General features: G+C 33.5%; 3 protein-coding genes across 6 annotated transcripts; 1 reads left to right on the forward strand and 2 right to left on the reverse strand.

Moving 5' to 3' along the window:
- The first annotated feature begins 903 nt into the window (after positions 1–903).
- LOC130646214 (PACRG-like protein) lies at positions 904–20,936 on the forward strand. 2 transcript variants are annotated; one of them, XM_057452375.1, is made up of 7 exons: positions 904–1,171; positions 1,665–1,729; positions 2,139–2,229; positions 2,958–3,092; positions 3,334–3,441; positions 4,231–4,311; positions 20,868–20,936. In XM_057452375.1, the coding sequence occupies exons 1-7, from the start codon at positions 992–994 to the stop codon at positions 20,919–20,921; spliced, it is 714 nt and encodes a 237-aa protein (XP_057308358.1). In that variant the 5' UTR covers positions 904–991; the 3' UTR covers positions 20,922–20,936. The 2 variants fall into 2 exon arrangements, with proteins under 2 accessions (XP_057308358.1, XP_057308357.1); XM_057452374.1 differs by lacking the exon at positions 20,868–20,936 and adding an exon at positions 6,238–6,430 and having other exon boundaries at positions 905–1,171.
- LOC130646212 (uncharacterized) lies at positions 7,947–13,214 on the reverse strand. Of its 3 annotated transcripts, none has more exons than XM_057452372.1 (8): positions 12,876–13,214; positions 12,131–12,415; positions 11,656–11,801; positions 10,774–10,912; positions 10,259–10,297; positions 9,525–9,621; positions 8,725–8,829; positions 7,947–8,278 (listed from the first exon to the last, which is right to left on the reverse strand). In XM_057452372.1, exons 1-7 carry the CDS (start codon positions 13,191–13,193, stop codon positions 8,732–8,734), a joined length of 1,122 nt encoding a protein of 373 aa, XP_057308355.1. In that variant the 5' UTR covers positions 13,194–13,214; the 3' UTR covers positions 7,947–8,278; positions 8,725–8,731. The 3 variants fall into 3 exon arrangements, with proteins under 3 accessions (XP_057308355.1, XP_057308356.1, XP_057308354.1); XM_057452373.1 differs by having other exon boundaries at positions 8,720–8,829; XM_057452371.1 differs by lacking the exon at positions 7,947–8,278 and having other exon boundaries at positions 8,587–8,829.
- On the reverse strand, positions 17,162–24,390 carry LOC130646211 (FHF complex subunit HOOK interacting protein 2A-like). The gene is made up of 20 exons (XM_057452370.1): positions 24,261–24,390; positions 23,723–23,801; positions 23,446–23,546; positions 23,291–23,359; positions 23,106–23,210; positions 22,713–22,835; positions 22,522–22,638; positions 22,306–22,416; positions 22,054–22,136; positions 21,473–21,581; positions 21,310–21,386; positions 21,158–21,237; positions 19,671–20,346; positions 19,507–19,597; positions 19,035–19,092; positions 18,780–18,868; positions 18,546–18,686; positions 18,352–18,455; positions 17,980–18,034; positions 17,162–17,831 (listed from the first exon to the last, which is right to left on the reverse strand). Exons 1-20 carry the CDS (start codon positions 24,321–24,323, stop codon positions 17,775–17,777), a joined length of 2,388 nt encoding a protein of 795 aa, XP_057308353.1. The 5' UTR covers positions 24,324–24,390; the 3' UTR covers positions 17,162–17,774.
- Between the last annotated feature and the right edge of the window lie 257 nt (positions 24,391–24,647).

Raw genomic sequence — 24,647 nt, forward strand, 5'->3', positions numbered from 1 at the left:
TGTAGTTCATTTAAAGTTGCTCTTGCTAACTGTTGCTGCTCAGGTGTAAAGTTGGTACTTTGTAGAACTCGATATGCCAACACTCCATCAGGAAGTACCAAATGATGTCCTTGGATTTTATGGTACAACCGTTCAAACTGTATAAGATAGTTATTCATACTCATCTCAGGCGGTCATTTACATTTTTCAAAGGTTTCATAAGCTATGTAAGCAGTTTGATTCTCATCTTTTAAATATATTTTGTCCAATCTGTCAGTAATGGCTTTTACTCCAGTTGCTGCACTTATCTTTTCAATGTCTAATTCTAGAACTGATTCTTTAGCTTTTCCTCTTAAGCCCATGAATATAGCTGGCCCTTGTTTTTTTGCCTTTAATTCTGTCAGTGCTTGCCATATTTGCACTTCTTTTTTCCAATCGTTGTAACTCGTCTCATTGTCTAATGATGGTGGGGGAACCAACTTTTTGACATTTCACTTTTATTCTTCTGCTACCATTGCTAACAAGATCAACACATTTGACAAATTTCAGTGTGAAACAAAAAGCTGTCATCAAAAGGCAACAATAAGGCTATCAGGACTAAAAGTATTCTTCAAGAACAATCTCCTGCTTGTTATTCTGGGCTTGAAGCAAATTATGCAACCTCATTTCAATGGCTTTTTTTAATAGTAATATTAGTATTTTGTATAATTTTGTTTTACAGGATACGAAATAGAGAATGCATTGCTTGTGTTTAGGATCAAAGCAAATAGTTTTTTTGACAACTCTTTATATATAATATTTTTGTTGTCTATCCTTTTGTCATTGTTTTATATCATTACTGTGATTAAGTCTTTTTTGTTTTTAAATCAGGAAAAAGTGATATGGCTTTTCAATATTGTTTCTCTTCTGTATTTTGTACTTTTTAACATTAATAATTTATGGTTTAGAAGTGTTAAATTATTAGTAGTTATGAAAGAATCAATTCAAAGCAAGTCCGAATAATATTTCAACAATGGCTTCAAGCCGAAGTAGTACTGTTTTAACCTCAACACGAGCAAGATCTGCATTAAATACAGGACAGAAAAGTCAAAAATATGCAACAAAGACAACACCCCGGGCATCAACTGCTTCGGAACGAAGCTCTCAGAATAAGAAGCCTTCTAATCGGTTGAATCCAAAAACTGTTGACCCTGTAAGTGACATTCTTTTTGTCCATTTTGACATTTTATTTACCCACCGTAGCTCAGTTGTTGGAGCGTACTCATGTCATTGTATTGGGTGATGTAGCAAGATGTGTAAGCTTGACTAGATTATTCTTCAGTTCAACTCCAAGTGGTTACATTTAAGATGTAACCAATATTTATAGATGTTTATGTGGATTGGATATATGGCTTTAAGATAAAAGATAGTAGACAGAGACACAGGACATATGTAAACAAATATGGTAACGTTAGATGTATGACGACAGGATTAAAATATGAACGACAAAACTGTTCAGTGAAATTGTCAGTTAGCTTTTCTTTAAATTTGAAAGAATGTATTTGTTTTAATAAACATTTTCTACTTCAATTTGTATGATATGTGAGTTTTTAATCCAAAGTGTGTAAAATTCAAAAATTGTTTGTTTAATTATTCTCTTAAAATGTCCAAATATGACATTTAATGTATAATATTTCTTGTTACAGTTTAACAAAAAAGGATCAAAGTCAGTGTTTGCATCTGCATATAGTAAAGATGGGATTCCATGCCGGTATGTTTTTTTAGTTGTGAAGGATTCAAAATTTGGGATAGCATATCATTAAGATAAATTAGTATATTATGAATGCAAGGAAGACAATTTGTTTTGTTGTTTTTAGCGAAAATGAATTTTTTGGGTTTGGTGTGATATGGTTATGTTTTTTATTCTGATAGGGTTATTCTGTTTACCCAAATTAGCAAGATATGCTGGCTTCTTTATTTGTCCACTTATTTAAGAAGGGCTTACCCTAATAAAAGATTAACAAAGCCAAATGTTGATGTCGGTGTTGATATTTCCCACCTTTATCAGTATCCTTACCTTGACTTTAATATCATCCATTCACATACAGTCGACTGACTGTTTATTTTATTTCATGTAAGACATTTTATTTTATGTAAAAATGTTTGTTTAAACTTTTTAGTCTTGTTCATGGTTCAGTGAAGCATAAAATTCAATGGACAGTTCCACTTGAAGATCTAAATTATGACCCCCTCCTTATCACGTTCGCTGAGGTACAATGATATTATCAACTTTGATGTGAAAATATTTTGGTTATATATATTTTGTTTTGATAATCATTCTTAACAGCAAATAAGCAATGGCTTTATAATAATTTTAAGCTTACTATGAATTCGTGCATACAAAGGGTGCTTTTGAAAGCAAGCTGTCAAAGTTTAGCAATGTTTAACCTATAAACTGACCTGTGACACCGATGTTTTCAGCAAGATGTCCTAAAACAAACAAAATGGCAAAGTTAAGGAAAAAAAACTGCTTATATTTGTATATTGATAACTGGAGAATAAAATATCTAAATCTTCACAATAACCTATATTAACAGTTCGATAACGAGATATGGCGATAAGCATCTTACGGTCATGTTTTAATGAAATACATGGAGGACAGTAAAATTCTTGAATTTGGGTGATTTAGGTTAATATTCACGTGCTAGACGTAATGGTTGTAACTTTATTGATATAAGGACTGAAGTCTTTATTGATTGCTGTTCACATCTCCAATTAATTCATTGCTGTTCACATCTCCAATTAATTCATTGCTGTTCACATCTCCAATTAATTCATTGCTTTTCACATCTCCAATTTAATTCATTGCTGTTCACATCTCCAATTAATTCATTCCTGTTCACATCTCCAATTAATTCATTGATGTTCACATCTCCAATTAATTTTCGACATTATGTACTTGATAATTTTTTTTACGTTTTTTACTGTTTTTTGCATAGGGGTTAAGAGAAACAATACATCCATATGCTTTCGTTGCAAACGAAGGATTTGTTCAAATGTTGATGGTTGATGATGCAGAAGAGAGAACACTACCCGTGCTCTCAAGATTGATAACTCCTATAAAAATGGCATTGGTATGATAAACATTTGTTCTCTATTCTTGTGTTGTTGTGTTTTACACCGTTTGGCCTCTTTTTTTAGACATGTTCTCCATAAACTGTATCTTTAAAAACTTTAAAACATTTATCTCTAAAGGTTATAGGATAAAAGGTTAAAAGATAAAAAATACAAAAACAAATGAAGCAGTTACAAAATAATTCTAGTAACGCTAAAAGTATAAACTGCATGCGTTTAACAAATAAGTTACACTTTTAGATGTCTGCCGATGGCGAGTGCTTTTTGTCGACAATGAATGCGCTTGTGGAGCTTAGCAATGTTGTCACATCCGCGTTAAATCCTCACCTCAAGAACTTGTTACCTCAGGTAGAATTTTGATACCAAATTTGGTGCATAAACTGTGCTTCATTTAAATATTAGATTATTTTTTAATTTTCATGGCTACCGTAAAATATACACTGTGAATTTTGTGTGACGAAATTTTTGTTTATTTTTATGTAGTTGCAAAAGTTCATAATCGCAATGTTGTATAGCTTACAAGCATTTAGAAAAAGCAAAATGTTATGAAACAATAGAGAGCTTTTATGTATAAATTAGACAACCCTTGTTTTAACACTAAGGAAAATGCATGTTAGTTTTTCTCGAATTTACAATTTTCAATTTCCTGTCATTAACGCCTACAAAATCTAAATATTCCGGTCCTGAGATCTACACGCAATACATCGTTTAATAGATCACAATAGGTAAACAGTTTTATTTCAGATGATTTCAGTTAGGCGCTTCCTACAACAAGCCGGGGGTATACGTTCCTATAAATGATTAGTATATTGCTTTATTAACGTTTAATGTGTAGTGACGTGGCGAAGGAAGAAATCGCTGCAAAAACCGCGTCGAAAATATGTTATGATCTTTTATATTAAAAAGTAACAAAAACTGTAAATTTTTTCGCAATCGGGTATTAGTTATATTGTCGGTCACCCTTCTAGATGGTGTACTGTGTATGTCTGGAATCATAAACTCCATAATTAATCTAATTAGAGTAGGACAAAATTTATTAGTGAATAATAGTAAAGGTAGTAAATTTATCAGAAGTTGTCCCTAAAAGAATTAACGCCATTTTTGCGATTTGATGTTATTTTACCCCCGTTTTTTTAGATTTCAAGACGAATGAGTAGTAAACAGACAAAAGAATGCATCTTGGTTAGTTTGCAGAAAATTGAATGCAACGGTGGCTCGGTAAGTTTTCGTAAATATAAAAAATATAAACAAATGCATAAGTAAATAAATTAATTGATTGATTGAAAAGTTGGTCATAACATACTAATGTCAGTGTTTGAACCGTTTGTAGAGGATTGAGTTTCAGAATTTTCCATTTCTCGCCTCTGAAGTTTTAGAATAGCTTTTCTTCTTAAGCCAGGCGATGGTGTCTCCTGGCTACTAGTTTGAGCCGGTTCATTTACCTCTCGTATTCTCTCTTCACCGAATCTTTCATCGAAAAACACTCTTTGCAAGTGAACAACTTCTGTAACAACAATCGTTTTGAGTTGTTTGTTGTAATGCAGAATAACGATCGGATGTAGTAAGCAAGACGAGTAACAAAGCCATTGTAAAGTTTTGACAACCTTGTAACTAATCTCATCGAAATATATCGTCTCGATATTCCAGTTTAAAATACAGAACATGTAAACAATATACGGAATCCATGTTATTAACACGACTTGAAATAATCTGAACGCGCATTTTGCATACTGTAAGTCCTTTAGTACGTTTCTACGTCGATGTTTCCCATACACTCCAATACTTCTTATATACTTCGAGGTTAGCCTGAGGTACGATATGTTAAGACCAGCCAAGACGATAAGTGGCAGAAGCATAACGAAGACTACGTAAAAATACATGAACTCTTTCTTAATATGTTGGTAGCTTATACACAGCGTGTTGTTTGTCGTTGAGATGACAATGAATGTCAGGAAGGCGACGACGCCTGATGAAGACCAGACGAGAAAGATAGTCATGTGAGGATTTAGGTAACTTTTGTTGTCTCGTGTTTCGTCGGGGTCGCTGCAGTGACGTCTTAATTGAATATAACTTTCCAACACCATGATGGTTATGAAGGACATAGTAGCTGTCCGCCAGAATGAATGCAAAGTGAGAAAACTGCTACAGATGCCGTCCCCCAACAACCATGCATCTCCTTGACCGTGAAACGGAGAAAGAAGCGCACCGACAAGTACACCTGTAAGAGATATGTTCATTGATATTTTGGAGCAAGTTGTTATGGATCCTTTCACGTAGAACCCAGCTATAAACACGATCAAATTGATAATTGCCAGAATAACACCGAGTGTGGTAAACGCCACGATTTCGATGATGTGAGCGGATTCTGGTAAATCACTTGTGTTGTTCATATTTGGTGAATTCAAACGAAAATATTCTTAAGATTTTTATCTTTTTAAATACACTTTGCTTTATATTTCATCACCGTTCTTCCACAACACGTTTCTCCGCCATGTTTTTTACACTTTTATTCTGTTGTCAAGCAAATATATTTAAGCGTTGCAACGTTATTTTAATTTTTTATCTTTTTTTGAGATCCAAAATTTCAATTATTTATATTTTCTTCATGTTTTATGATTTATTAATTTATTTTCTCTTTAAATATTCTCAGTGATATATCAGAATGTGATTATAACGCTGAATTAGCATGACAAGACAAAACTTCATGCAGGATCAATTTTATCTATATTTATTATTTTTTGTTTACTCACGTTTACAAAACCATTTCTTTGCTTAACTTTGTTTTGTTTTTGTTTAAATATTAACCAAGCAACCTAGTTTCCAGTGTTTATTTTTAGAAAGTTGTGACAGTTTGTGGCGACAGTGGAGCTCTACATATTATAACAATTATTCCGAACATTTATAAAAAATAAATTCTTTAAATGTTTGAAACACTGTCATCAAGTGGGTCTTGTATTTTTCATGTATAGAATATAGATGAATTAGATCGGTAATACCCACCCAGTAGTCTCACACGACATGGTTTGACTGACAGTGCTAACAACGTCCTCGTCATGATAAAATAAACTCTCTAATGACTCGGCCACACACCATTATTAGAAATGCTAGTAAAAAACGAATTGTATCAACCCTTTGTTTTTATAGGAATGTACAAGCATTATTAAATCAAGAATACCAACCTATTCATCCGTACTGTAACTTTCTACAACGCAGTTGGTCTGAAAACGCACGGGGATATTATTTTAATACGTTTCTAACTGGAATACGCAAGATTTTTAAAATATAATTTATTTGTACATATTACTCATACATGTTTTGTACGATTAACCTCTGTAAACATCGTTAATTCTTTTTTGTTCAACATGTTTTTTTGGAGCAACCTGGCACAGGTGTATCCGTCCTTCAGTTCGCAGCTTTTCCCGGAGTTAAAAAATTAGTTTTTTTTATTTTTTGCGCAAAAATAAACAATAAACACTCGAATGTGACGAAATCTTTTTAGAAAAAAACTTATCGGCTCAAAAAAGGCTCATCAGCTCGACTTTCGTGTAAGTCACTAAAGTCCGAAACCAACAGCTGTTCCGTAGCCCCTTTAAGCTACCTTTATTTCTTTCTCATTTGGGAAGAAATAAAATAATGCGGAATTATTGTTTTCGAACTTGATTTGTTTCCACAAACTTAAATAAGGCATTTTAAACAAGCAGGTAAATTCGCAATATTTTATTTCGCATGTTAATTTAGAGTTAAATTTACTTTGGATCACGACTTTGACATATTTAGCAACTTCACAATGCTGAAGAAGTTAACAAGCTCCTATCACCAAGTCCCGTTCATCTAGTTAAAATGAATACGACGTTTGATAGATGCGCATGCGTCATTTCGTATGATACATTTCGTACCCGCGTCAATATGCTATGGCATTCCAAGGAATTACTTTTTTCCATGACATATAAGAAACCCAAACTTTCGTGGCATTTTTGATTACTAAAGAAGATATTCAAAACAAAATATGGATTGTAAGGAATTTGCTGCGAAAAAGAATCTTAGATATAATTTGAGATCTGGTCTCATGAGAAACAAAATTAACTCAACAAAGTTGAAATTTTCTTCAACATTGAAACGCCCTGCAAGTGTCGTTTATTTGCACGCTATGTTTCAAATCTAGAGTTGATTCAGGTAATTTATTTTCTTTTTTAGTGTATAATAACTGGGCCAACAAACTTTCCCTACCCAGTTCTTTATTTATGACATCGAATTGAACTTGGAAAATGGTATTTTTTTAAACTTACATAATTTTAGAAATTGTAGCTATCGAGTTTAAAAATATATTATATCACGCTACGAAACACATAGTCAACTAAGGAAAGGTCAATTTTTAAGAAATGTTGGACCGTGTTTACAAAGTTAAGTTCCATTTTACGAGCAATAATTCCGCAAAAATGTGATTTAGATACTTTTGTTTCGTCATAAGTCAAGCAACTAATTTTTATGTTAACTAATGGACTTGATAATTACAGAAAAAGAAGAGAAGGAAGAAAATGCACAAATTGATAAAAGTCCATGATTGTCAATTTTCCCCGAGTAACCTAAAAACTCTTTTCCCCGATAAGATAGACAGATGAGTGGGGTTAAATGGTCATCTCACAATTTATCTTATCAATACATCGCTGGAGACGTTAGAGATCAAAGACACTATGGTTTATTCTTTAATTGTTTTCACACTTTTCAGTATAAAATTATTTTTTCAGAATTTTTCAGGTTTTTTTTTTGTGTTTTCAGGTTTCTTTGTGTGATTGCAGTTAATAAACCAGGCGGAAAAGTTAAATTTCAAATTTTTAACATAAAACAACCTTCAATTCAATTGTAACTTAAAATAATAAAAAAATAGAATATTAAAGTACAAAATTGTAACAAAAATATCTATTTCCACTCCAAATTTACCAAAATATACTTCCCATAAAAAAGATTAAAAATTATCCCTTACAAAATAAAGTTAAAAATGCTAAATATATACGAGCACGTGCAAACAAAAAGTTTAAAAACAAAACAAAGTAGATTGTGTAACTGTGAAAACCTTAACAATAAACGAGAACGAGACGAGAGCACTGCTTAACCAATACAAAAATATACGTGTCTTTTAAAGTTAGAAGCAAATTCAACCATGTTATTTGCTTCTGGAGCTATCAGCCTAAAAAATAGACAATTCTGCAGTGATAGTAATTGATTCTCTACTGTTTTATTTTCCATACTGTATACACGCCCTTATATAAGTAACACAAAATTTTAGTTGAAGCTTAATGTTTCCTATGTTTCAGTAGTGTATAGGCTGAACTGTTGCTGCTTGTTTCTTATTTTCTCGAGAAGAGAAAATTCACGTCTACCTTCAGCTTAAATTTTATTTTTCATCGTATAAAACTTATCGATTTTTATAATAAGAAAAACTTTTGCTGCATTTGCAATATCTGCTGTTTGTCTTTTTCTTTTTTTTTTACTCACTTGACGCTGACTGTTGTTCACAAGTTGTTTTGTTGTTTTTGAAGAATTCGAGCTTGCAAAAAATTGTGTACTTTGTTATTAATAATGGCGGCTGTTAGTTTCCGTAGGAGAAGTACCGAGTAATCAAACAAACCTTACACGTCATCTAAACGTCATCCCAGACGACAGTCGAAGAGAATGCTAACGTCACATCGTCGGTCGACGGAGAATAATTGATCGTCCAAATACGCGTAGAGACAAGCACTAAATAAAAAACACGAATGAAAAAAATCATTTAATAATAGCCTTGGTTTAAATCAACCTTATGCTGCCACTGAAGATGTTCTCTACCGATAGAAAAGAGAAAAGTGAGTAAAGTTTAGCGATAGTAAGAAATATTCTTGGTAACCCAATTATAGAGGAAACAACATCAAATTTCAAAAAATATTACCACCACCTATACCCCTTTATTAAAAAATTCGGAAAATTAACCTTCCCTTCTTTACTGCGCCAATAAAAATTAAAGATCTTATCACGTTTGTCACTGCAGGAGACATCGTCCGACGTAGAAAAAGTCTCGGAAATTATTGCTGTTTTTGTAATATTTATTTTTTCTTTTTCTTACATTTACTAACTTATAAGATTTGCTATAAAAATTTTCAGCGAAATCAGGAAACAAAAGAAAATAAAGTGAATATTTCACTAAAAGCCAGCATTAGGAACACAGTTTACATGTTATACAAGACATAATTTAATTTCTGACAAAATCAGAATTAATTAAACACACTTTGTTTTAAGATCCGATAACACAATTTTAATAGAAAACTAAAAAATACCCCAACCCCCTTGGTCCACTTTAATTTACTAATACCCTTCCCCACTATCAATTTAAATTATCAACACCCCCTCCTTCATACTTCCTCCCTACAATTGTGTATCAAGAGTGTTCTTGAACTTACTTGCTTCACCAGCTGACAAAACAAAAGAAACTTCTTTGCAATTGTAACTATTACATTCTTCATGCGGTACCAAGTGAATCATCATTCGTCCTGTCAACTACAACATTACAAGAATGTAAAAATTTTAACCAGGCTGGTCATTGTTCTTATTTCTTTATTGTTGTAAACCTGATATTCTTATAAAATATATTCTTATGAAAAAAAAAGCGTACATTTTAAGAGGGAAATTTTATCTGACATTTGATTTGCCCTACCATACCTTTTTCTCGCACTGAATAGTTGCAACTTGAACTGCACAAATTAACTATAACTTAGATATTTTAGGATTTTTTTTATGACTTCATAAGATTTTTAGGAGGCGTGGATTCTCACAATAGTTATAGAAATATGCTATTAAAACCAAATTTTCCTTGCTATTGTGAAAATAATTGCCATTTTCCTCCAATCCCTGAATACTCTGAGTTTTTAAGGTTTACTTCAGGGTTTGTAACTGGCATCTCCTTCAGCCGCCATAGTAAACATTGATTGAGAAAATGTCGAGATTCAGACTTTCTAGATAGTCAGAAGTCTTTTAGAGAGTTTAACGGGAGTCCTACTTAAAGACGTCACTTTATATCATGAAAGATATTCTTACAGTATTTGAAACGATAAACTGTTTGGGAACTATGCGGTACCAGGGCACCCGTACGACAAATTGCGAGTGTACTTAACCTGGCGAGAAATATTTTACTCACAACGACTATCCATGAAGCGGAATCGACTTGCTGTGGAATCTAAATTTGCGAAAAATAAAATACTTGTTAAATACAATATAGTACTTATGACACATAATTTCGTAAATTTTCAGCAAAATTAGCAAAACTTAATTCGTGCAGAATTTCTTGGACTGTAGTTGTGCGTTTAACGTGCTCTTATGGCAATATTTTTCACTTATCAAAAAAAAAAAAAAAAGCAAGTATATATATATGGTCTGCCACAACCATTTTTTTCGTATTCAAGTTTCCATTCAAAAACGAAGCATAATATGATAAGCCGTAAATAAAACGCTTTTGACCACGATGAGTACTGCTTTGTAACTGTTTTTCGAAAGTCGAATCAAGTTAAGTTTTTGTACGCATAGCAAACTCATCTTTCAGAACATGGCTACGACAATACCTTTACTTGTTTATAATACTCAACATCAACAAAAAGTACAATACGAGGAAGGTCTATTGAAAAGATTTTCATAAGACGAAGTAAAATGACATACATGAAATACATCGCCGTCAAAATCACCCTTGGCAACGATGATTTGATTGGATTTCGAAGATTCAGCCATCGCTGGAAGGAAGTATGGTCTCTTAGTGTACAATCGAAATACCTTTGCTGCAGACGGTTGACAATTCTCCCTAAGATGGAAGTTAATAACAAAAAAATAAAACGGAGGGGAGTTATGGACGAAGGTTCATGGCTACCTGCAAAATAAATTAACTATCAAATTTACATTTATATTATTTCATAATTGCTTTTATATTCAATTAATAATTGCGTAATTATGAATATACTGAATATGTTTGGAATCTTTAGTCCCACAACGGATTTATTTACTTCATTTTCCCATTTTGAGACAGTACGGTCAGAGAAGATGGCTTGGGTCAGCTGAAACGTTATTGGGAGAACAAGGTGTAGGACAAAATCAGAAACACCAAATTTTGCTTTGAATTTACCCCACATCTTTTCAACTCAACTTCATACCTCATAGTCTAAATTTGTCAAAGCTGAACGAAATATCCGGGACCGACGGTCAGTCATATCCCAATTTGTAAGGCCCAAATTTGCCTTATGGTTACCCTGTAAGATATATGGTCAAATTTTGATAAAAAGCAAGTCCAACTTGTGTTTATTTAAAACCCACAAACACTAACTGGAGTTAAGAATTGGTCGGACACCGATCTTTCCAGGGCGTAAATTAAGCCTAAGTGCCGAAAAAGCCTTAGCCCAAAATCTACATCGTCAATTTTTGGTACACAGTCACGCAATAAATGTAAAAAAAGATTATAGAAAAACTGACGGTGGTAAGTACAAGTCAGAAAACGATCTTTTTAGGAGGTATCGTTTAGAAGGTATCGTTCTGCAAAATATACAAACATACCAAGCCACGTGATATTTTGTTGGGAGGGTATCTTCGTTGAGCGCTTTAATGTAATCATAGATGTTCTTGCTCTCCTCCATTGTTGAAAAAAATTCACAAGTGTCAAGTTCAGATCCTTCCACCAAAGACGGATTCGTCGTATAGAGCTATCAAAAAAAAAAAAAGGTCCATCAGCTTGCTTTGGCTTGAAACTTCGTTACACATTCTTTGAAGTGACTTGCTGGCATATTAGCTTAGCCTCAACATGTTAAACTAAAATTTCAAACTGAGGCTGTAATATGCCGATAATATGCTTTTGTTTTCGTATTAAAATGTTTGAAATTTCATAGTTTTTTCTCAACTTGAGAGTCTCATTGTAGGCGGAAGCGGTTGTTTCATAACTTTAAGATCAAAAATATGAACAAAACATCTACAAAAATAATCTGACATAGTTTTATTAACACTAAGATGAGTTTGCGTCAGTTACAAATTTTACCTCTTTCACCATCTTCAATGAAAACAACAACTTTCCATCTTTATCAACTGGCCAATCACGCACGGGGTCAGTAACAACTAAAGGCCAATCAGCATAGAGAAATTCATCTGTAACCATGGTAGTATTGACGTTGTATAATCGTTCCAGGTCTCCTTCGTCCATCTGCAGCGGGAGTTCTTTGCAAGCGCCACAATCTTCTTCGCTTAATTTTTTCTCCGGTAAATAGGGATTGTTGATCAGGCAGTCTTCTTCGTAAAGTCCTGTCCAATCCCACCAAGGTATCGTCTAAACACAAACAACACAGCATGAGGGAAAGCGAGTTTTGGCAAATACAGCAGAGCAGAAATGACCATTTACTTACGCCGGATCTGTGTAGAAATTTTTACTAGGAATATTTTATCCAACATTCCAATCATTATTTTCCGAAAACATACCACTTTCCTCAATATATTACTTTAACTTAAACCAATAAGAGACAACGTTCTTTTATAAAAAGTCAGCCAAAAAGAAACTTAGCACTAGTCCGCCAAACATTTGAACCAAAAAGTTTATACTAAAAGGTTTTCATTGACAATTACAACATTTTATAAAACATTTTAAAGCACTCACAGGTTAGCTAAGAAACTCGTGAACTTTTTAAACTTTGGAGAAAAATTCTGTCAAAGCTTTCTTCGATAAAAGGAAAACTTTCTTGTTAAAGCGTCATACGCCGCGTTTGCACGAAAATAACAAGATGAATTCTTACCTTGACACTGAGCAATCTCATGTGCACATTGACCATTTTATTAGAAGTTGGCCAACCATAAAGTATCGCGACTACGCCAAATAAAACAGATAACTTAAAAAGAGACCTCGATGACCCAACTGCTATACGAGTTACAAGCGGTTCTTGTTTTCCAAGTAAAGGAGTCAAACATGTCTTCATTTGATTGGTGGAGAAACCTTTGGATATGCAAAACTTGTATAAACTTTGTGCATCGTTTTCAAGCAATTGCAATCTCTTTTTGTAAGATAGATCTTGAGATTCAGGATTGGCATCTACGATGGAGGGACAGTCGGTCATTTTCTCAATTTTGTAATTTATCGTAACTAAAAAATGAAGGCGATAATTTAAAAGACACGCATTCACTGCAAAAACATTTACTTTGTCACCTTTTAAAATTTCCCTCTTTCCTGAACAATCTATTTCATATCAGCAAAAATCAACAAACCGATTTCTTAATTATACTTAAAAAAAAATACATTTCATGGGTATTTATTTTTGCGAATTTGACGAAAATTCACGAAATTGCCGCGAAAATTAATACCAGTGCTAGAATTGTAACTATTTTACCTAGCGTTTTCACAATTTTGATTTGGGTAACACAGACAACGTAAACTACTAAAAATGAGATTCGAATGGAATGAACAATTTCAGCTCAATTGAAAAGACTAACATAATGGAAAAACCAGTGTATATCAAAGTAATTTAATTACACATTCTTTTACTTGTGTTATCTTGTTGTCAAAATAAAATAAAATCCTAATCTTTTAAACATTTATCGTAAATACTATAAACCACGAGGTCTTTCTCTGGTTAATAAAAAATAAACAAATTCTATCGAAGCAGTCCAACCGATTGCCGAAAACGACAATCTGGTAAAAATTGGCATTTTTATGAAATATCAAAAACTAGTCGTTACGTCACGCTCTGTCACGTGGTGTGTGTTTAGCAATTATTTTTGTTATTTTTTGTTATTATTTTGTTAATTATTTTTTGCACTAGCAAGACTTTATCCGTAGCTTAATTACGCCAATACTTATGGGTAGTAATTTTTATGTGGTCGCATCACACGTCAGATATCTAAGAGAGTTTGACCACTAACATTTCAAAAATTGTTCTATTAAAGCAGACATAATATTGGCCAACGAGATACTTGAAGTAAGACAACATTTTAAGGTGTAACGATGGAGATTTTTGTTAGTTTTCATTTTAAAAGAAATCAATAATGATGCTTGAAGAGGTGTATAGGAAGGGCGTAATTTTCGTAAATTTTAGTTTAAAAGACAACCAAGGTAAAAACACTAAAACACAAAATAATCCTTTTGATAAATAAAACGTTTAACTTTTTAAAAGTAACCATTGGTGATTAAAGTTTGCGAGAGACAAAATCAACGACAGCAGCTTTCGTTAAAACACCTTCTTTCGATGAATCAAGATCTAAATCTAAGTTCTCCTCCCACTTCCAGTAAAAACGCGAACTGACGCAATATTTGACGTCACTTAAAGAATCTTTGGGAGGCTCAAACAGAGATTTATTTCCATGTGGATTGTAAAAATAGAACCTCTTGTTTGAACGACTAAACTGCAGGTGCCACGGTTCTTTCACACGCCGAATCAAGTACAAACCAGTAGGAACGAAATATTTGTCCTCCTCCACGTTGCTGCACAACTTCCTCTCCATTCCTCTTTTCATGTGTTTCACCTGTAACGCGTCGAGGACTTCGCTCATTTCAATCATTGCAAAGAATTGTTTCACGCGCACGCGAATAACATCCGGTCGGCATGGCTTGGAAAGCGCTTTGGCAAATCCATCCGCGTACTTGATACGTTCACTAAATGGTTTATCTCCAACGTACTCTCCTCCAAGGTAGTGCACATCCAAAATATGCACAGCCATCACTCTTCGCTGGCCTTTGCCATCTCCTTTTAATTCGAACACGAGCTCTGCGTCGAGAAGGGTAAAGCGGGGCAGCTCCAAATTCATTTTATCAAGTCGCTTCCACGCTGGATCAAATTGGTCACGTGGATTCCACTTATACACCGACTGTCTACCCAAACTAAACAGATACACGCGGTCTCCACCTGAGAAGGTACATTTGTAGTCATGAATACTCTTTATTTGATGGACACTCTCCTCCGTTAAAAACGTAGGCTGTTTTCTCATCCAATCTGTAGCTGCATGTTTAATCAATTTTTCGAATTGCGTCTCTGGATCGTTTCTTATCACATTCGAACGCGCTTCAGAAGGAATGGTCCATGCTGCTAGGCATTGCTTCCGAACTTCACCCTGGTCTTGACCAACTAAGGTAGTGTTCTGAACATAAGTTGCCAACTTTCGTAAACCGAGAATTTGTCTGGCACCAATTGTATTGTTCGAAGTGAAAATATATTCATAAAACTCTTTATCGTCTCTCATAAGGGAGACTGGGACGATTTCTCTGATATCTATATTGCTTCCTTTCAGTCCGTTAATTCGAATGTTTACATCGAACAGATAGTCGTATATCGGTTGAGAATCCTTGCGTAAACTTTTACACACAATGTATCTTTCAGAATTTGCTGGACGACTGGTCACTGGTTTAAATATGCATACTCTCTCAAAAGCTCTGTACATGAGATACACCAAACCAACACTGAACGGGGTAAAGATGTCAAAAAGTTTGCATATAAAATGTCCGCCAGGACGAAGAGTCCCTAAAGCGCATATAAATTGTCCTAGGTATAGTTGCTTTGATAATATTTCCTGAATATTTTCTTGTCCTTCTACAGAAAATCCACCATCAGCCATCACAAAATACAGGCCAATACCGTCCGAATTTTCCAACACGTACTCCCTGAAAGCAGTCAAATTTTTGTCTTTGAAGATGTCTCCATCTCCGTTATATCCTTTCTCTCCATAATGACAATCAAAAGTTTCAGGTGTGCCAGCAATAAAATCATCAAGCTTAAAGTCGTTCGCCCAATCAGCTCTCAGCGTAAATCCAAATCCTTTTGCGTGCCATTTCTTTCTCCACAATATATATTCCGAAAATCCACCCGGACCAGCACATATATCAGCAAAATACAACAAATTCGTTGGATCCTTTTCATTCCGATCGGGATGATTAGTAAACATGTAATCAAAAGACGCATCAACCTCCGCCATCTTCATCGCCGCACGGTTTTGAAAGATGGCACCGCGAATGGTCTCGTAGGGATTAGCACGAAATCTTGCTTTTAAAAATTCATCACCTCCCAAGTTATCAAATATGTTTTTACTTTCCAGAATGCTTGTGAGAATCTCTGGCTCGCAAAACTCAAATTCGTCGTCAATCGTTTCTTTTCGTTCGGTCATGGTTATATAGGAGTTTAACTCATCAAGAGCAGGTATAGCTTGATCTTTGGTAGGTATCCAATCAGGTTCCTGTCTAACTAGAATTTCCTCTTCCTCATCCCAAGACAGTGCTGTTTTCGCTTCCAAGCCTTTTAATTTTAGACCGAGACCTCTTCTACCACGTTGGTTGGATGCTTCAACTATGTCAACACGACCAGTCTCGTTTTTACCAAGACCTTTCCCTTTCTTATATCCCATCTGGGCCATCATTTTTTGCGCAAAAGAGCTGTACAATGGTGCACCAGATGACGATTCTGAAGACGAAGAAGGAGCTTCGTCAAACTCATGACGCGCTTTTTTGGTGGGCAACTGGCCATCAGACGATAAATTATCTTCTTGTTGAGATTCATATTTTCTTGCTTTGATAAAACTGCTGTGCCCCTTCTTGGTTGGTGAATGGTTGTCACTCGATGAAAAATCATCACTGGACGAAGATCCGGTTGACGATAAATGTCGTTTCCGATCCATCTTTTTTAATTTTAAAATTTCTAATCAATTTAAAACATCTAAAAATGAAATCGTTTGGTATAGAAACATGAAAATACCAAGTGAAAAAATTCCTGAGATCAATGCTGTGAAAAAAGTTCTTTTTGCAGATAAGGTGGCAACATATTTGAGGCGAAAATGTCCTAAGCACACACAAAAAAAGTTGGAAAAAAACAAGCACCACAGGATTATTTTCTCACATGAGATGAAATTTAGAAAAATTACAAGCATTGAAATTTATTTCTTTTCCTCACGATACAGGATTCTATTTGAAAAAGATGGGCCGCCATTTTTAAAACTAACTCTGGTACAAATCACAGACCAGTAAAAATCTTTCATCAGTAGCTTACTTTATAAAATATTTGTTTGCACACAAGAAAAAATGTTGATATATAAATAAATTAATAAGTGATAGAAAGTGACAAATCATGTCAAATTTATTTCTAAATATAAACAATATGAAAATTCATATAAATTTTAAGATGATACAATATACATCTCAATTCGCGAAACCAACATTTATTCAGCGATTACAACAAAATGGTATATCTGCACAAACTTAAACGAGGCTAAATTCAAATGATATCATGTTGTGATCGGGTTCTAAACATCTATAACCTGTGCAGTATATGTAGGTATGTGTCAACGAACGAAACAGGGCGATGTTTATACAAACAAAAGAAAAGAGAAGGGTTGGCATAAAATAAACAGTGAGATGTACACACCATGTCATGAGGAAACCCTGTAAACAGACGTTTCACTAAAAATTGATAAAGCAAGATAAAAATGAAACACAAAACTTAGAAACGACAGTGTGCATACTGCCGGCTGGCATAATTGAGTGGGGAGTGGCAAAAATGCATGATTTTGATTGGTTCATTATTACATTATAACCGAAACCATAGAATAATAAATATTACACTGATTGATTTTTATAAAATGTATATAATAAACAAGGACGAAAATTTCAGGGGGTTTACAAAAAGACAGAACTATAAAAAATTCATTAAAATAAAATCAAGCTAAATATCTTGAGATTGCTCCATTGTTGCTGTAACAAACGCAATGGCTGCCAGCTCCTAAAATAACAAATAATAATACATTGAAGATATAATTTACACCCAGAGGTGTTTGTTTATGTAAAGATTGCAATGGCAAGGATGAGGATTGAGGGTGTTAAGTGCAGAAGTTGGATGGTGGTGGCTAATAAAAACAGTAAATACTTACTTTACAAAATTCTTCTAAAACAATTACCCCTTCCATGAAAGCTTCATCTGGTATACTGAAACAAGAAAAAAAAATTAAAAGTAAAGCATGACCTTGATAGTCTAAATTTTACTGATATTTTACAGACCAGATTATAGATTTTTTCTCACATTTGTCGTTAGTAAATTTCAAGATTTTAACTACTAAAAGAGCGGGAATCATGTACTCGGAAGCAAGTCCACATCCGTTAGTAATTTAAGGACCTATCATGCTGTGTACATTATTAATTCAGGATTTGCCCGCATCACCATAACGACTGAAACATTACCAAAAGTTATGGTCAGTATAAATCTCCACATTAAACAGGGGAAAAATTGTTTTTACAACACTTACTCTGTCGTGTGATGACTCAACCCAATTAAGTTTTTGCGTACATTTAGTAAAGAGGTTTGAAAGTTGGATATCCTAGATGTTCTATTTCGAACGTCTTGACAGATCTGTAACAATAATAACAACAACAGTATAACTTAACCAAACAAACAAACAAACATAATAAAGAAATAATAACAGGAGACTTTTTCACCTACTTTTTGTAATATTCTGTGAGGAGTCAATATAGAATCTTTTGTCACGCCTGACGTGTCCATAAGAAATTCATGTAAATACGGATGACGGAACTGACACAGTGTGGAGATGATAGCAGTTACTTCCAAATTAATTTCGAATGGCTAAGAAAAATGCAGATACTGAACACCTACACACAGCAGGATAAGTGTTAACATAAAACTGAACCAATTACAAGATATATACCAAAGCAATACCTGAGCTAAAATTCTTTGCAATCTTTTGAAAATAGTATGCAAAAATGCACCCTCATAAAAAGAATCATCTGTCGTTGCAGCCAAACAGCCTGCAAAAAACAACGCATGATGATAATAACAACAATAACAACAACAAAAAACAATAAATACAACAATAAAACTACAATCGCAACGGCAACAACAACAAAAATAATAACAACAACAGCAATATCGATGGCGAAGACAGCGACAACAGCAAAATTTGTGAACACTCACCATCTGTTAATAAATTCGGCCAATCAAAAGAGAATGTTTGTATCGCTCTTTGTTGACACTTAAAAAAAGAGGTCATGAAGCGTTATAAGTTAGGGGTTTAATAATGTTAAAGATATATCCAGAGTTCAGGAGTTACATAAACTTTTCAAATATCTAGACAACTCCAAAAGAATGCAGTATGATATGCAGGGTGATTGTTGAAATTATTTACTCAGGATGACCTCTTCAGTTCCTATTGGTACTGCTATTAACGAGGGTCCTGCGAAGGGGGTCCTAGTGCATATAAAGCTCCCAGCAATCGCTCAACTAGACAACCGCCTAAGATATCAATCCTATTCTCATGCTGACAGATAAGCAGAAAGGATAGATTCACACTTTTATAGTCTATGGCATGACTTGGTCGGGGTTTGAACCTAAGACCTCCCACACTGGAAGGGAATGCTCTACCACAAGGCTACCAGTATGACTTTACCTGTTTGTGAGCATCTCTAAGGTAACTATCGTACCCAGTCTCTCCTACCATCTGAGACGTTTTTAAAGTGTCAGGTAGTATGAGAAGAAATCTAAACAAACGATTTTGATGTTAACAATAATTGCAAATGTCTGGTTACTAGAAAAACACACGTTCAGTCATACCCATTCACAACTTTTTCAACTTTCTTTTTACTAAATGTAATGTCATCATTTATGTTCAGTTCATCAAATTTCAATACATCTGCATCACTTTCATTTTTCTCTCCAGTATCCTCAATTTTTTCATTTTCTGTATTGTCTACACTTTCACTTGTCTTCAATTTCTTTTCAACTTTTTTCTCTAAGTTATTCTCTTCTAATATTACCTTGCTTTTACTATCTTTGGGAAGTTCAAGAGTATTATTTTTTTCTTTTTCTTCATCAGCTATAGCGACATTTGAAACTTCTGGCAAAGTATTATCTATACCATGTTCATTCAGACTGACAACATTGTTTTTCTTCTCAATATCTTGTTTTTGCACATTATTTTGTTTTTCTAAAATTTCATTATTGTCATTATTACTATTTGTGTCCACATTTATTATATTCGTCTTTTCAGACTGTTTTTCATTCTTCCAGTCAATGTAGCTTCTATTCGTAAAATTTCTCACAACTAAAGTGTCTATAATTGGTTGGTAGGACAGTTGCAGTAGCGCTTGGAATAATCGCAAAGTTTCGACTGCGAGTTGATCGCTCAAGTGGTTAATCCTTTGAATGAGTAAATGGCGCAGTTTATGCGGACTTTGATAGTCTGGTTGTTCAGGGTTAGTGTCATGCCCAAGAAGAATGTCTGCAAACTCTACAAAAATGTCACATATATTTCAATGTTTAGTTCTGTATTTGCTTTCCATACACATACAAAAATAAACTGTTTCTTCTGCAAATGCTAGACTTAACCCCAGACAACTTTTCAATCAGCTTTCAAAGAAGGTGGGGGTGGGGACACTTTAATTAAAACAGTGCTTATGTATGCTTGTTAGATTAAGATTGTACAAAACTTAAACAAAAATATATTTGAGGTAAATACTGTGAATTAGCACAATAAGCACAAAAAATGCTAGTATTAGGATACACCAAAAATTATAACAAAATAATTTTGCTTAATTTTATATTTTTTTCCATTTTTGTGATAGCTAATTTAAATAAAACAGTGTGAAGATCCTTTGAACTCACCTTTTGATCTCTGTAATGAAACTTGATCAGAATTTTCCAAACAGTATTTTGCAACTATTTTTTGAATATCTTAAGTGAAAATTTTCTTGGCTTCTAATATTATAAGATATTAATTTTATTTAACTCACTTTTGTTTTATTGCATTAGAAAACTGATGTGTTAAATTTACAGACCATGTATATTGTATTTGATTTTATTTGAAAACAAATATTCCTCTTCTGCGTTATTGTTCGTTATGTTAAAATGAGTTAATTTTTTGCAATATGTAAACCATAAAGAATCATTCCAGATTAGTAAAAAAATATTTAATTTACACTCAGTGATGTATCAATTTGCAATTTACAAAAACATATTGTCACCCCAGATGAGTTCTCTAATAAGCATTTATGGTAAAATTTTCTTGTCAAGATTTCCCTTTTGCTCAACAATTTACATACCTTGTGCTAAAGTAGCGGAAGACACCAGTCTCAGACAACGAGTTAAAACTGCAGTGACAGTGATAGCACATGGCTCTGATCTAAACAAAAATAAGAAAAGATAAATAACACAAAATTTTAATTATTGCAATGAAAGAGGAAGGCACACTTACGCTTGGGAAAGACCAGGCTCAATAGCTGTCAGGATGAATCTTTCACGTATTGCACCAGCAAGTGCTTTAGACACCATCTATATTCAACAAAATATCGTGTTTTTTAGGGTTGAAATACATTCTACATGTTTTAGCAAAAAAAAAGTTATCAATAAGTCCTTACAGAATGCGCCTCAACACTAAGTTGATTGACGTAATCCAACCATGAAAAAAATGCTATCATTTGACGTTTTCCAGTAATAGGGGGACCTGCTTGATCTTCATGGTCAAATCTGAAACATAAACTTGTATACTAATACTCTAGCATGAAATACTCTCAGCGTAAAAATATTTCTCCCAGAACATATTTTTGTGATTAGGGGAGGTGTACGAGGTTATTTTTATAATTAGGAGTTCTCATAAAAAGATAGGGAACTACTTATGCTGATTAAAATCCTCTTTTTATGAAAAATGATAACAGGAAGTGTCTTTTTGTTTTGTGTTGAGAGCAACAAAAGTATACCACAGAAAATAATGGCTTTTATAGTCAAACATAATTCTTTACGCAGCAATATCTTTAAAAACTATTTTTGCAATTTAATTTTAAAAAAACTGTAGAACTAATTACTCTTGCCTACTTTTGTAAAACTTATTTTGTGATATGCTCTATAAAATGTGTTTTTGTGGAACTTAATAGGGTCCAAAATTGAGAAATTTAGATATGTGCTTATGACAAATGTTTGTAAAGTATTAACAATGGTATACCCCCACGTAGTAGATAACTGATTCATATCTGCAGGGTCAATAACTGCGGGTAATCCACGAAATAATTTTGCTAGTTGATCAGCCTAAAACAAAAATGTGATAAAATAAAGTGACAACAATTTATCATCTAATAAAACTAGAAATAAAATCAAAGAATCTCTGGTCGGCATTCCATAAATAAATTGTACAGTTAAGTGATTAAAGTAATTAAAGGCGTGAGGTATCAAAATAAAGATTAAAATTGCACATTACCATTCTCTCACAGAAAGCTGTGTACAAGACAATAACACTAGCAGCTTGATCTTCAGGAATAGAAGTGCAGAGGAGAAGGCCTTCACATGCTTTTATCGCCACTCTACTGTCCTATAAAATGAGGATATGTTCACCTTAAAGGAATTGCTTGTTGTTAAAAAATATTAATATTGCAGATACTGAATGCAGCAATAATGCATAAGTATATATAACTACCTCGCTATTCGTGAGAACAATTAAAGCATCGACTAAACTATATTCAGGTTTTTCACGTTCTCGTTCCATTCCTGGTGACAAGGGTGGAGATGATCCACTTTCAGTAGTACTTGGTGCCTAAAGATGGGAATTAATAAGGACAACTTTCTAATGATTCGTTTTAAAATCGTACATTTAAATTATATGCATACCTCTAGGAAAAAATTAACCAGGTACGAGTCCTGTTTTAACTTTGAAGAGACTTGAAGAAGGAATTGCACTTCTTCTGTTTCAGTTGGTGCAGCTTTTATTTTTCCACAACAACGAATTAATTTCTAAATAGAAGGGATTTTCAGATTTGACTGTATTTAGATTTAGGTACAAGAATTATTAACAATCAGTACTTAGTATATTTTAAATAATTATAACAAAAAATTAAAATTTAGCTTCTTCCAGGTTTCACAAAATAATATTTGTAGAGTCTTATGTCTCTTAAAAGGCTAGGTTTATTTAAATTTTTTTATCCTAGTTAACAAGATTTACATAAAAAGTATGGTGGGTAAAATAACATATAATTAACTTTACAAAAAAAATTATAAACTCACATTAACTGGCTTATGAACATTGACATGAGGCAATAACTGTTGTCTTGATTTACCCAATAAATTAGTGAAGAACACAAGAACATAACGTTTCATTCCAGGTGGACACTAAAAATTTCACAATTAATGTTTACATTGAATGAAACGCATCACAGTAACCTTAATTAAACACATTTGTGTAACCTTACATCAGCTTTACCCAGGGTTTGCATTGTTTCTAAAATCTTATGCTGTAGCATGAATTCCATTGAAGGACCCTAGAAAAGAGGTTAATCACTACATAAACATAAATAAGAACGAAAATAAAAAGTAAATAACAGGATTGCTTTGATAAAGTTCTTACAGCACTTGCAGTTCCATTTTCTTGTTCTTCTTGCTGCAAAACATTGATCATTTGTTCCAAATGGTGTGGAATTGCTGTGCTTTCAACTGAAACTCGTTCATCTGTGAACATCATAAGAAATACTTTGATCATGAAATTATTTAACAAAATCACGTTCTAATATATACAAGTACAAGAGAATTTCTTACAAATGAGGTACACAGGCTCAATGTGAGTGCATTATGAATATCATTTTTATTCTTTATAAGGAAAACAAAACCACACTGAGAGAACATACCTGATGTGTCGAGAAAAAATTGAGTTACACATTTCCAGTGATAGCGAAACTGTTCAAGCAATGTCATTTCAGGTGCAAGCTATAAGAAAATATTTTTTAATAAAAGTTGATTCGTTTTTTAACAATTCAAATACAAATAATTACAATTTATTCATGGACCAGACATCAATCACACCAGAAAAGTAGGTTTCCAAAAGCTAAATGCATTATTATAACAAGAGAACTCTTTGAAAAGATATGAAAAAACAAAACAGTAAGAATAAGGTTCTCACAAACAGAGAGAGTGTGGGACCTGGGAGAATAAAAAGAGGCAAAAATGGGAAATATATTTCATGACTTTCAATTGGGAACAACATGAGAAAATAAAAACTTTAATTCTCTTCCATTTGAGCTTAAATTATCAAACTAAATGCAAATGTTTTAAACAACTGAATTTGGTTTTTATGTGCCATTGTCCTTAAGCAATTTGTTCACATGGTTGAGTACTAAATTTGGGACTTTCTTTACCATTCTTTTTTAAGCAAACATTACAACTTACTGCTTCCACTGCATTATGCAGCATGGATGTAATCCTGGTGAACATCTTCTTACTTCGTTTCATTTAAAATGCTTATGCTTGATGTATCATACAACTTGGACAGAGCTTTTAACATTTGTAAGAATTATAACTATAATGAAAATTTAGGCAATTTAGGTGGACAAAAATGTCACCTTATCATTTCTTGACTTACACATGGCAAAGATTATTGCACCTAACACTGCTTGATAGAAGCATGGGATAGTATCAAAAATCTTAGGAGGCAGGATGAAAAAAAGGTTGCATGTCTTAAATAACCTTAGCTTCATCATCATCATCATCATCATCATCATCATCATCATCATCATCATCATCATCATCATCATCATCATCATCATCATCATCATC

This window comes from Hydractinia symbiolongicarpus, chromosome 5 (assembly GCF_029227915.1).
Source record: "Hydractinia symbiolongicarpus strain clone_291-10 chromosome 5, HSymV2.1, whole genome shotgun sequence".
Taxonomy (NCBI): domain Eukaryota; kingdom Metazoa; phylum Cnidaria; class Hydrozoa; order Anthoathecata; family Hydractiniidae; genus Hydractinia; species Hydractinia symbiolongicarpus.

Excerpts from the sequence above, each read along its gene's own strand:
- LOC130646211 (XM_057452370.1), bottom strand. The coding sequence starts at position 24,323 with ATGAAACGAAGTAAGAAGATGTTCACCAGGATTACATCCATGCTGCAT. Across the intron at positions 21,582-22,053 it reads CAGTTATCTACTACGTGGGG|ATTTGACCATGAAGATCAAG; the intron begins GTATACCATTGT and ends TTTATGTTTCAG. Across the intron at positions 19,598-19,670 it reads GTTGAAAAAGTTGTGAATGG|ATTTCTTCTCATACTACCTG; the intron begins GTATGACTGAAC and ends TCGTTTGTTTAG.
- LOC130646214 (XM_057452375.1), top strand. The coding sequence starts at position 992 with ATGGCTTCAAGCCGAAGTAGTACTGTTTTAACCTCAACACGAGCAAGA. Across the intron at positions 1,172-1,664 it reads ATCCAAAAACTGTTGACCCT|TTTAACAAAAAAGGATCAAA; the intron begins GTAAGTGACATT and ends TTCTTGTTACAG. Across the intron at positions 1,730-2,138 it reads AAAGATGGGATTCCATGCCG|TCTTGTTCATGGTTCAGTGA; the intron begins GTATGTTTTTTT and ends TAAACTTTTTAG.
- LOC130646212 (XM_057452372.1), bottom strand. The coding sequence starts at position 13,193 with ATGACCGACTGTCCCTCCATCGTAGATGCCAATCCTGAATCTCAAGAT. Across the intron at positions 10,913-11,655 it reads ACAAAATATCACGTGGCTTG|GGAGAATTGTCAACCGTCTG; the intron begins GTATGTTTGTAT and ends CTTCCATCTTAG. Across the intron at positions 9,622-10,258 it reads CCGCTTCATGGATAGTCGTT|TTGACAGGACGAATGATGAT; the intron begins GTGAGTAAAATA and ends GTAATGTTGTAG.